The sequence below is a fragment of the Pelophylax lessonae genome, assembly GCF_965119305.1.
Source record: "Pelophylax lessonae genome assembly, chromosome: 5".
Classification (NCBI taxonomy): Eukaryota; Metazoa; Chordata; class Amphibia; order Anura; family Ranidae; genus Pelophylax; species Pelophylax lessonae.
In genome coordinates, this window is record NC_138772.1 from 538,443,934 (window position 1) to 538,457,795 (window position 13,862).

A 13,862-nucleotide genomic window follows, 5' to 3' on the forward strand; every position below is an offset into this window, starting at 1 on the left:
CGCCCGATACAATACCTAGATTGCGTTCAAAATAAAAATAAGTATTATAATTTGTCTGATGTTATAACAAAACTTATATTAAAATTCAAATAAAATATTATTATTCACCCTTTTGCTGGAATATATAATTAATTCAATTTCCACACTGTCGTCAACGCAAACAGATAATTCCGGAATGCAATTGATATTGATCAATATATAAGTGTGTGGGCAAAACTGCCAAGTATCTATAAATAAATATAGACAGTTTAAGCAAAATGATAAATAACATACTGAATTTTAAGGAATTGTTGTAATTAATTATTCTTTATTAAAGGCAGAAACTCACTTGTAAAGATGTCTGTAAGTCTCCTGAGGAAGCCATATCCTTATGGCGAAACATGTTGAGCTGACACTACCAAGTGTTTCTTTGTCCTTTCATTTTCTTTTATGGTTTTAAATTATGTGTATTTTGTAATCAATAAAATGGAAATATTTTTTATGGAAAGAAAATGTTTTTTCTCCATTATTATGCTTAGATATAGCTCTATTGTGCACCTAAAAAGTCAAACTAGTAGTAGTCAGTCACATTCTAATGGACTTGTTCTGACCATACATTATAAAATGTTCTTATTCAATTTCCTTTAGATTTATCTTCAACTATGTAGCACAAGGGCCTGCCTGATTGCACACAATGGGAAAGCGTTTCGATATGACCTCATATTATATGGTTTTGGTAAATCGAAAGGAAAATTGTACAAGACAATTGTAAAATGTATGGCCAGCCTTAGGCTGAAGGCATTTTGTAGCTTATCCAAGACACTTCTTTGGTTCTTAAAAGTGGCTTAATTAAGCTATGAAACATCTTTAACGTTACAGAACATTGCAGAAGTCTAGTAGTCTGAATGCAATGAACTAGTACTAGATATACCATGACCTGGAATCATGACAACTTTCACAGACTTTGCTATATACTGTATACTCTACATGTTAGTGAATAAGTTTGAAAATGTTCTCTACTTATTACACTAATAAAACACAAGTGGGGGTCAAATCCAAAGTCCACCGGACTATATGGAGATTAGCCCCAATCGATAAAAGGGGGGGGGGGCTTTGAAGGGTGGGGATTGTGCAATGGTGAGCATATATTAACAAAAGAAAAAAAAGAATACATTAAAAAAATCTATTTATTTTATATAATTCATTGAAACATGATGAAACATCAATTACATATATAAAACATTGCCACTACAAATCTGCCAAGGGAAAAACCTCCGGCTAATGGATGTAAATGGCACGCTGGTAATCAAAGCAAGATTGACATGGGTCCTAACGCGTTTCGCTGAACTCTATCGTTCAAAAAATGTTTCCTCAGAGACCCTTTTAGATCTTGGCAGGCAAATAACAGGTATATTAGACCAAAAATGCCTCCAACGGCTAGGGTAGAGGGTGCCCAATAGGTGTGTCGAGGACATCTGGCAGCGGCAGCTTAAGAGGAAAACCCCAGCATAGGACCAGGCTGCCTCTCCTGGCAAGTACTGAGCCCTGCAACCCCAGGCAACAGCCAAATGGTTCAACCATAAAGGGAACCGCCAATAAACTGACCAGACGGGATGACGGTAGGATCTCTGTCTACCGATGTGGTCAAAAGCGCCAGCGCATGTGTCTCCAGAATTTTGGGATGTGGGTGTGGTTAAGTGCAATCATTCTCAACACCTAATTGTTCCTTCTCTATATGTTCTCTACTTATTACTTTTGAAGCCAACATTGATGTAGCAAACACATGAATTCTGAAATACAAGATTGTAAAAATTGTAAATGGCGCCTCTTAGTGGTGAGCGTCTACATAGTTACATAGTTACATAGTTTGTGAGGTTGAAAAAAGACATCAGTCCATCCAGTTCAACCTATGATGTGTGTGTGTGTTTGCTGTTAACCGTAAATTGTATACCCCTGTATGCTGTGGTCTCTAAGGTGCCCATCTAATAGTTTTTTGAAACTATCGATGCTCCCTGCTGATACCACTGCTTGTGGAAGAGAATTCCACATCATAGTTGCATAGTTACATAGTTAGTGAGGTTGAAAAAAGACATCAGTCCATCCAGTTCAACCTATGATGTGTGTGTGTTTGCTGTTAACCTTACATTGTATACCCCTGTATGTTGTGGTCTTTAAGGTGCCCATCTAATAGTTTTTTGAAACTATCGATGCTCCCTGCTGATACCACTGCTTGTGGAAGAGAATTATACATCCTTACCGCTCTGAAAGTAAAGAACCCCTTACGTATTTTAAGGTTAAATCGTTTTTCCTCTAGTTTTAGTGAGTATTCCCTTTCTCTAAAAAGTTTGTTCCTTATGCTAGGGTCACCAGTACAGTATTTGTACATTGATATCATATCCCCCCTCAATCGTCTCTTCTCCAGAGAGAATAAGTTCAGTGCTTGTAGTCTTTCCTCATAGCCGATGCCCTCCATTCCCCTTATTGTCTTTGTTGCCCTTCTCTGGACTCTCTCCAGTTCCAGCACATCCTTCCTGAGGACCGGTGCCCAGAACTGGACAGCATACTCCAGATGTGGCCGGACCAGAGTCTACAAATGTTGATGCAGCAGTCATCAATTTTAGGTAAAACCAGAAAAAAAGATAGTAAAAAACTTGAGGAGCTGTATCACAAAGTGCTAAGTGCTAGAAAATAAGTGAGCCTAAATGTGCGATTAATAAAGCTAATTGATCCAAAAACAAAAAATTTAAAATAAGTGTTAAAAGTCCATTTCATTGAAAAATAAATAGATTATAATATATAAGCAATTAATAAACCTAAAAGTGATCCAATAAGATTATAAAAATGAGTGTTAAATGGTCTCACAATGAAGGGAATGGTAATTGTCCCACAATGAGATGGCAAAATTGTCCCCCAAGAAAATAGAATAAATGATTGCGCAATAACGTTTTTTTATTTTGATGATTTAAAAATCATTATATATTACTCACATTTAAAAGTGCCATAAGCCGGCACACACTATGAACAGCAGAGAGATTCCAGAATGCCGCTCGATCCCAGCATGCGTTCCAACAAAAGCGGATGTGACGAGGTCGACATCCGCTTTTGTTGGAACGCACTTTGAACGCACGCCGGAATCGAGCGGTGTTCCGGAATCTCTTTGCTGTTCATAGTGTGTGCCGGCTTATGGCACTTTTAAATGTGAGTAATATACTGCATAATACATTTTAAATCATTAAAATAAAAAACTTTACTGTGCAATTATTTATTCTGTTTTCTTGGGGGACGATTTGCCATCTCATTGTGGGACAATTACCATTCCCTTCATTGTGGGTCCAAGGGGCTATCCAGTGATTATATTGCATCACAAATAGGGTTGAGCGGACACCTAGATGTCCGTGTTCGACGGGTTCGGCCGAACTTTAAAAAAAAGTCCGGGTCCGTGTCCCGGACTTTTACCGAACTTTTCCCGGACACCGAACCCCATTGAAGTCAATGGGGACCCGAACTTTAAGGCACTAAAATGGCTCTAAAACACCAAAGGAAAGGGCTAGAGTGCTGCAAATGGCAGCAAAACGTAATTAAGAGCATGGCAAGTGCTCTGCAAACAAATGTGGATAGGGAAATAACTTAAAACAACAAAAAAAACAGAAAAATAAAACAATGTTCTTCTTCATCTCTGAAGGACGAGGCCCATATGGAGTAGGAGGGAGGTTGAGGTGGTGGTGGATGTGGCGGTGACATAGGCGTGCGCACAGGGTGTGCTGGGTGTGCCTGGGCACACCCTAATCACCTAGGGCACATAGCATTGCCAGTGAGGAGATGGGAAAGATCTCCCTGGGACCTGCTCTGCTCTATTTCTCCTTGCCTACAGGTACATGGCCCCGATACATTACTCTCCCTGCTGGCAAACACATGCATGTGTATTTCAACTTTGGGGTGCACACCTTAATGCAATAGGCTGCGCACACCTATGGGCGGTGTAGGTGGAAGCGGCGGTGGAGGAGGACCAGGGCCGGATTAACAGCATCATGGGCTTGGTGCTGAGGATTTTGAAGGGCCTTAAGGGCCGTGCCTTGCCATGCACCCAGAGGAGGAAGGGTGCAGCCATGCATGCCTAATTCAACATGGGATGCTGTCTCTGAAGCCCATAAACACATCCATGCATCGCCAACTGTCCCTCCTTGTCCGGCCTTCACGCTGTGTGGGGAGGTTCTGAGGGTGCTGCCTGGGGAAGCGAGCATAGAAGCCAGACTTCTGTGTTTACAAGTGACAGAAGAGCGGTAACAGTGAATATGGCCAACCCGGGGCCTATATAAAAGGTAGGGGCCTGGAGCTGCAGCTCCAATAGCCCCTACATTAATCTGGCCCTGAGGAGGAGGACGAGGTAGCCAACACTGCTTCTTTTCAAAAATTTTAAATGAGGGTACACCCCAAAAGAGTGAGAAAGAGCAAAAATGGAACAATGGGTGGGTAAGGTCGGTATCCATTGCTATTCTGCATAAGGTACGGAAAAGTCCCGTGGGATCCATGCCTGGTTCATTTTAATGAACGTGAGCTTGTCCACATTGTCTCTGGACAGGCGGCTGCGCTTGTCTGTTATAACGCCCCCAGCCGTGCTAAATACCCGTTCAGATAATACACTGGCTGCAGGGCACGCCAGCACCTCCAAGGCGTAAAGGGCAAGCTCAGGCCATGTGCCCAATTTGGAGACCCAGAAGTTGAAGGGGGCAGACCCGTCATTCACTACATGTAGGCGTGTGCACACATACTGCTCCACCATGTTGGTAAAATGCTGCCTCCTGCTAAGACGTTCCATCTGAGCTGCTGGTGCTGCTGTTTGTTGTGGCGTGCTGACAAAGCTTTTCCACATTTCGGCCATGCTAACCCTGCCTTCTGAGGTGCTGGCGGTGCCCTGGTTGCGTTGGCGACCTCCTCCTCCTCCTCCTCTGCCTTGTGCTTCCACTGTGGCCCCGCTGTCAGATGGGAATGCTGATGTTAACTGATCCCCAAAGGTTTTTGATTAAATAGCGGAATAGAAAATATGATCCAAAAAAAGTGTATGTATATCACACGTACACAACCACACTGGGCCCCAATTACTATTGTTTGTACCCCTAAAAGGCTAGGAGTAGGGGGAGTATGGAACAGGCAGCACCCTCAAACCTTCAGAAGTATGAGATGAACCCCAACAACTTGGAAAGGTGGATCTCTCTCACACGTACCAACACAGACTATCCCCCAATTTAATTGATCCCCAAAGGTTTTTGATTAAATAGCGGAATAGAAAATATGATCCAAAAAAAGTGTATGTATATCACACGTACACAACCACACTAGGCCCCAATTACTATTGTTTGTACCCCTAAAAGGCTAGATGAGGAGTAGGGGGAGTATGGAACAGGCAGCACCCTCAAACCTTCAGAAGTATGAGATGAACCCCAACAACTTGGAAAGGTGGATCTCTCTCACACGTACCAACACAGACTATCCCCCAATTTAACTGATCCCCAAAGGTTTTTGATTAAATAGCGGAATAGAAAATATGATCCAAAAAAAGTGTATGTATATCACACGTACACAACCACACTAGGCCCCAATTACTATTGTTTGTACCCCTAAAAGGCTAGATGAGGAGTAGGGGGAGTATGGAACAGGCAGCACCCTCAAATCTTCAGAAGTATGAGATTGTGTTCACTGTACCCCACAAAGATTGAGTTCACTGCACCCCACAATGATTGTGTTCACTGCACCCCACAAAGATTGTGTTCACTGCACCTCACAAAGATTGTGTTCACTGTACCCCCCAAAGATTGTGTTCACTGCACCCCACAAAGATTCTGTTCACTGTACCCCACAAAGATTGTGTTCACTGCACCCTAAAAGGATGTTGTTCACTGCACCCCACAAAGATTGTGTTCACTGCACCCTAAAAGGATGTTGTTCACTGCACCCCAAAAAGATTGTGTTCACTGTACCCCCCCAAAGATTGTGTTCACTGCACCCCACAAAGATTGTGTTCACTGCACCCCAAAAAGATTGTGTTCACTGTACCCCCCAAAGATTGTGTTCACTGCACCCCAAAAAGATTGTGTTCACTGTACCCCCCAAAGATTGTGTTCACTGCACCCCACAAAGATTCTGTTCACTGTACCCCACAAAGATTGTGTTCACTGCACCCCAAAAAGATTGTGTTCACTGTACCCCCCCAAAGATTGTGTTCACTGCACCCCACAAAGATTCTGTTCACTGCACCCCACAAAGGATTTTGTTCACTGCACCCCAAAAAGATTGTGTTCACTGCACCCCAAAAAGGATTTTGATCACTGCACCCCAAAAAGGATGTTGTTCACTGCACCCCAAAAATGATTTTGTTCACTCCACCCCAAAAAGATTGTGTTCACTGCACCCCACAAAGATTGTGTTCACTGCACCCCAAAAAGATTGTGTTCACTGTACCCCCCAAAGATTGTGTTCACTGCACCCCACAAAGATTCTGTTCACTGTACCCCACAAAGATTGTGTTCACTGCACCCCAAAAAGATTGTGTTCACTGCACCCCAAAAAGGATGTTGTTCACTGCACCCCAAAAAGATTGTGTTCACTGCACCCCAAAAAGGATGTTGTTCACTGCACCCCAAAAAGGATGTTGTTCACTCCACCCCAAAAAGATTGTGTTCACTGCACCCCACAAAGATTGTGTTCACTGCACCCCAAAAAGATTGTGTTCACTGCACCCCAAAAATGATTTTGTTCACTGCACCCCAAAAAGGATTTTGTTCACTGCACCCCAAAAAGGATGTTGTTCACTCCACCCCAAAAAGATTGTGTTCACTGCACCCCAAAAAGATTGTGTTCACTGCACCCCACAAAGGATTTTGTTCACTGCACCCCAAAAAGATTGTGTTCACTGCACCCCAAAAAGGATGTTGTTCACTGCACCCCAAAAAGGATTTTGTTCACTGCACCCCAAAAAGATTGTGTTCACTGCACCCCACAAAGGATTTTGTTCACTGCACCCCACAAAGATTGTGTTCACTGCACACCAAAAAGGATTGTGTTCACTGCACCCCAAAAAGATTGTGTTCACTGCACCCCACAAAGGATTTTGTTCACTGCACCCCACAAAGATTGTGTTCACTGCACACCAAAAAGGATTGTGTTCACTGCACCCCAAAAAGATTTTGTTCACTGCACCCCAAAAAGATTGTGTTCACTGCAGCCCAAAAAGATTGTGTTCACTGCAGCCCAAAAAGATTGTGTTCACTGCAGCTCACACACAGAAAAATGGATGTGGATCACTGACACCTGCCTATCTCCAATCCCACACCACACAGCAATATCGATTGTAGTTTGTAGAACACAGTTTCCCTAAAATTCAGCAGACTCTGTCCCTAACAGGATTGAGAAGAGATCGTAGATCAGGATTGAGTGCAGATTCACCCCACCCCCCACACAGCAATATCGATTGTAGTTTGTAGAAGACACTGACCCTATAATTCAGCAGACTCTATCCCTAAAATGCCTACAACTCGCCCTGCCTAAACACTCCGACCTGTCCCTCAATTCTATCCGGACACAAATGGTTTTTTCCTGCCTATCTTTCCCTAATCAGCAGCCAGCACATTGATGTGTGCTCTGTCCCTGATATAAGCAGCATAATGACGCCGCTGCGGCTGCCTCGAACTTATAAAGACTTGGTCACATGCTTCAGACGGCCAATCACAGCTACTAAGACATTTGCAGGCATGGCTGGGATGGCTTAAGGCACACCAGTTAAACGATTGTTGATTGGCTGTTGAAAGCCCGCCATGAAAAGAGCGCCAAAGCATGCAAAACCCGGAAATAAAACGACCGAACACGGATTTTTACCCGAACATACAGTAAAGTGTCCGTGTCCGTGTTCGGGTACAAAAAATCCAATTATTCGGTACGAACACGAATAATACAGTCCGTGTTCGCTCAACACTAATCACAAAGGAAGTCATCGCAACTGGATTAATTAGCAAAGCAAGTTGGGTCCTTGAGGCCCTTAATCGTCTGGTGAGTCACCCTTACATCAATGGGTGGAGGATTATCAAGCACTAGCACCTTATAATAAGAAGTTTTCTCGAGCACTGTGGCACTTTTGTGGTGAAATTGCGGCTTTAGATATTGATGTTAGATGTTACACTGCTCAGGACACAGCTGGATTTCTGGCAGGATCAACAGGTATTTTTTGCACATATCTAGCCAATATAACAAAAGTCTTGAGAAGATAATGATACCCCCCTGTCCCCCTTCCTTAGCATGCCCTTGTGAGAAATACAGAGAAAAAAGTAGGAATCAAAGACCGACAAATGTTACCTTCCGTCCAGGGGTACCGGGGTTCCCATGCTCACCGTGTTGGCCCTGGAAAAGAAACAGTTATATTTATTGCAGGTACTCATAGAGCAATGCCAATTCTAAACAGCACTTTACAATTTTTATACAGTTTATCACACATTCACATCACTCCCTGCCGTCAAAGAGCTTACAATCTAAGGTCCCTAACTCACATTCATACATACACATACTAGAGTAAATGGAAAAGGAGCAACACCGCGCTAAATTGTAACAATACTGAAAAAGCGACTGCCACTACAGATGACAATACGTATCTAGAGTAAAAATGTATAAAGTGCAGCGCCGATAGATAAAACTAAATTAAAGTGCATATATACAGTGCAATATTGAAATATGTCTATATGGCAAACAGGAGCATTAGTACAATACACATATACTGTAATATAGCCAAAATAATGAATATAACGTGTATATGTTATTAAGTAACAGATCAATAAAAATCTGATTAATAAATCCAAAGAAGGTCAAAAGTAAGTCCATAGTGCAATGTGAAAAGCAAACCTTCAATCGTTATTCCATGTGAATATTCGAACACACGTGCCCAGGAACCACCACCAACATCAGAGGGGGGGCTTACCAGATAAAATGGACCCAATTAAGCTTACGCTTAATTAATTAATGAACGTAAGCTTATTTGGGTCCATTTTATCTGATAAGCCCCCCCTCTGATGTTGGTGGTGGTTCCTGTGCACGTGTGTTTGGATATTCACATGGAATAACGATTGAAGATTTGCTTTTAACATTGCACTATGGACTTACTTTGGACCTTCTTTGGATTTATTCACCTCCCTGGCGGTCTGATTATGTCAGGATTTATGTGCTAAAAGCGGTACATTGTTTTGCATGGAAATCTGTTGTTTTCTATTTTAAAACTCACCTTCCCCTGCGATCCGCCTCCGTCCTCCCGCTGTGTGGTCGGCCGATGCCGGCACCTGTCTTCCGGTTCCCTTCCCTGCGAGCGTTGCGACGCAGGGGGGTGGAACCGGTGGCAATTTCAAAAGTGTAAATACACCAAATGAGATGATAGAAAGCTGTGATCCTAACGGATTACACTGTATCATCCCATTTCACCACAGGATTTCACCTGGTGACTTTTCCAGTGCCCTGTCTGTGCTTTTCCAGTTCTTTGTGCCTGGAAAATAGAGAACAACCATGGCGTCCAAAAAGCGTTCTTTTTGCGCAAAAGCACTTTTAGACAAACTGGAAAACAGCGACAGCAAAACTGAGTTACTTGAAGAACTGAGCAATAGCGATTTGTGGGGAAATTCGTCATCAGGTACGGAAAGTGACGACAGCGACGATTCTGATGTCTCTTTCTGGCACATCGCTTGTGGAATATGGGAAGTTTATCAAATAATTCTTCAGAATTTCCAACAGAGCGATGTGCCAGAAAGAGACATCAGAATCGTCGCTGTCCTCACTTTCCGCACCTGATGACAAATTTTCCCACGAATCGCTATCGCTCAGTTCTTCAAGTAACTCCGTTTCGCTTTTGCTGTTTTTCAGTTCGTCTAAAAGTGCTTTTGCGCAAAAAGAACGCTTTTTGGACACCATGGTCGTTCTCAATTTTCCAGGCACAAAGAACTGGAAAAGCACAGGCAGGGCACTGGAAAAGTCACCAGGTGAAATCCTGTGGTGAAATGGGATGATACAGTGTAATCCGTTAGGATCACAGCTTTGTATCATCTCATTTGGTGTATTTATATTTTTGAGTTTGCCACCGGTTCCACCCCCCCCTGCGCCGCTATGCTCACAGGAAAGGGAACCGGAAGACAGGTGCCGGCATCGCCGAGCACACAGCGGGAGGATGGCGGAGGAGGACGGCAGGAGGACAGCGGGAGGATGGCTGGAGGATGACGGGGAGGATGACGGGGGATCGCAGGGAAGGGGAGTGTGATTCTGGAGTAATCCCGAGTGTGGCTCGGGGTTACCGCTTTTGGTACTGAAAATGAACCCCGAGCCACACTCGGGAATACCGCTAAGGAGGTTAATCAGATTTTTAGTGATCTACAGATTTTTATTGATTTACATCTTACTACAGTGGTAGACACTCCGCTGACATCCGCAATGCCATAGACTTACATTATGTCCGTAAATCATCCGCAAAAAAATAGGATGATTTGCGGACATACGGAGCGCCCGTGTGAAAGAGGCCTTATGTGTAAAATATATAACGGGTGTTTATATAACATAGATGAAAACATAATATTGATAACAAAAAACAATACTGCAGTGTGTTTTTTTACTGGCAGGTTTTGCATTTTTCTGTACATTTTTGATGCAATTTTATTGCGTTTTGCATTTTTTTGCAGAAGTGCTGATGTTGCTAGAAGGAGGTGTCTGTTGTCATGCAGGAAAATGCACCAAGAACGCATGTACATGCATTTTCTATGCAATTCCATAGAAGTCTACGGAGCCAAAAACTCACCGTGCTACATGTAATGGATTAGGGTTAAATGGATAATAGTGCATTTCTGTGGATCTCCTAATGCACTATAAAAGTGCCTTAATGCTGATAATAATAATGATAATATTGAAAATAATAATATTGATAATATTAATATTATGGATGGATGATAATAATAATATTATTATTAATAATAATAATAATAATAATAATAATAATAAAGATAATAATGTTAATACAAATAATAATAATGATAATAATAATGAGAATGATGGTGATAATAAAAATAATAATAATAATAATAATGATAACGATAAAGATAAAGATAATAATAGTAATAATAATAATGAGAATGATGATAATAATAATAACAATGGTATTAATGATAATGATGATAATAATAATACTAACAATAAAAATAATAATAATAATATCATCATCATCTATTATTATTATCAGTATTATTATTATTATTATTAATATCATCATTATATTATTATCATTGTTATTATTAATAATAATATTATCTTTATCATTATTATCATCATTCTCATTATTATTATCATTATTATTATTATCATCATCATCATCATCATCATCATCATCATCATCATCATCATCATTCTCATTATTATCATTATTATTATTAGTATTAATATTGTCTTTTTTTTTATTATTATTATTAGTATTATTAGTATTATTATTATTATGAATAATAATAATAATAATAATACTATAAATAGTATTATTATTATTATTTATGATAATAATAATAAAAATAATAATAATAATAGCCAATTTATACACAAACAAAAGCTAATTTTTAAATGTATATAACAAAATAATAAGAAAAGATTTCTGGAGAAAACCATGGAGGCCACAACTGCTGATGTCTAATCCTGAAATTCTGGTTGATGACTGTCAGGTGGGACCTCTGACTTTGAGGTCCTGACCCAGAAAAGATATGCCAAAGATATATTCTGACCATAAATATGACTTACCTTGCTGCATGGTTGGACCAAGCCAAGGTTTGAAAAATTTTCAACATTGTGGTTCAGGCTTTTTACAGTTAAGGACACGAGGTAAGGAGGTGTCGTATCGCCTCCCTGCCACCTGTCATCTGCCCTCTGAAATGCAAACCACCATGGGTTGCTTTTCAGAGGAGCAGCAAGGACTGCCGCATGTGAGAATTATGTGAGTAAATTGCGCTTTAAGCTGCTCTGTACACTCCAGACATCCAGAATTTCCATTGACTTTAATACATTATCACACAAGATATGGTTACCTTAGGGCCAACTTGTCCAGGAATTCCATCCAAGCCACGTTCACCCTGTTCACCCTGTAGGGGGGGTCATACAGATAGATGTCAGTGAGACAGGTTTGCCAAAATAACATCCAAGTCTAGAAAATGCAACAATCAACCACCTAATTGTTAATCTGACATTTATTGCTTACAAGTTAAAATCAGTATTTTTTGCTAGAAAATTACTTCGAAACCCCAAACATTATATATGTATATATATATATATATATATATATATATATATATATATATATATATATATATATATATATATTTTTAGCAGAGACCCTAGATCAGGTGTCTCCAAACTATGGTCCTCCAGTTGTTCAGGAACTACAACTCCCATCATGCCTAGTCATGTCTGTGAATATCAGAGTTTTACAATGCCTCATGGGATGTGTAGTTCTGCAATAGCTGGAGGACCGTAGTTTGGAGATCCCTGACCTAGAGAATAAAATTGCAGTCGTTGCAATATTTTATGTCACACCGTATTTGCGCTGCGGTCTTTCAAACGCAATTTGTTTGAAAAAAAAATAAAAAATTCAATAAATTAAAAAGAAAAAGACAAAAACAGTAGAGTTAGCCCAATTTTTATTTTTTTTTTTTATCCCAAAGTTATCCCAATTTTTTGCTATAATTTGAAAGGTGATGTTACACCGAGTAAATAGATGCCTAACATGTTACGCTTTAAAATTGTGCACGCTAGTGGAATGGCAACAAACTACTTTTCTTAAAAATCGGTGACGCTTTAAACATTGTTAACAGTTAACAATTTTAGAGTTACAGAGGAGGTCATGTCCTAGAATTATTGCTCTCGCTCTAACAATCCGGTGATACCTCACATGTGTGGTTTGAACACTGTATACATTTGTGGGCGCGACTTATGCATTTGCTTCTAAGCGAGAGCAGGGAAGGATGCGGTGCTTTAATTTTTTATTATTTTTTTTTTAATCCCTTTTATTGCTGTTACAAGGAATATAAACATCTCTGTGACAGAAATAGTCACATTATTATTATTATTATATAGGATTTATATAGCGTCAACAGTTTAAGCAGCGCTTTACAACTTGAGGGTATTCACATGTCAGGTATTTCTTTTTGGAGGCATTTGGGCTCTATAAGACCCCAAATTCCTCCTTTGCACTTAAAAGCATTAAAAACGCCAAGATCGGCTGTTTTGAATACTGATATTTTTAAAAACCTGGCGCCTTTAACTGCTTCCAGAATCCAGCTGTGTGTAATCAAGTCTCCGTATAAATGCACCTGCACTGTGATGGTCTCAGAGGTCCGTTTAAAGCGCAGAGAGCATCATGAAGAACAAGGAACACACCAGGCAGGTCCGAGATACTGTTGTGGAGAAGTTTAAAGCCAGATTTGGATACAAAAAGATTTCCCAAGCTTTAAACATCCCAAGGAGCACTGTGCAAGCGATAATATTGAAATGGAAGGAGTATCAGACCAATGCAAATCTACGAAGACCTGGCCATCCCTCTAAACTTTCAGCTCATACAAGGAGAAGACTGATCAGAGATGCAGCCAAGAGGCCCATGATCACTCTGGATGAACTGCAGAGATCTACAGCTGAGGTGGGAGACTCTGTCCATAGGACAACAATCAGTCGTATACTGCACAAATCTGGCCTTTATGGAAGAGTGGCAAGAAGAAAGCCATTTCTTAAAGATATCCATAAAAAGTGTCGTTTAAAGTTTGCCACAAGCCACCTGGGAGACACCAAACATGTGGAAGAAGGGGCTCTGGTCAGATGAAACCAAAATCAAACTTTTTGGCAAC

At 40.7% G+C, this 13,862-nt stretch overlaps 1 protein-coding gene across 1 annotated transcript in view; it reads right to left on the reverse strand.

The window, feature by feature from the left end:
• COL22A1 (collagen type XXII alpha 1 chain) overlaps positions 1-13,862 on the reverse strand; it is a 624,908-nt gene that overhangs the window by 189,392 nt on the left and 421,654 nt on the right. The window contains exons 28-29 of the mRNA XM_082257569.1: positions 12,054-12,107; positions 8,323-8,367 (exon numbers count right to left, since the gene is read on the reverse strand). Of these exons, the coding sequence (XP_082113695.1) occupies positions 8,323-8,367; positions 12,054-12,107 (99 nt within the window). The remainder of the gene's footprint in view (positions 1-8,322; positions 8,368-12,053; positions 12,108-13,862) is intronic.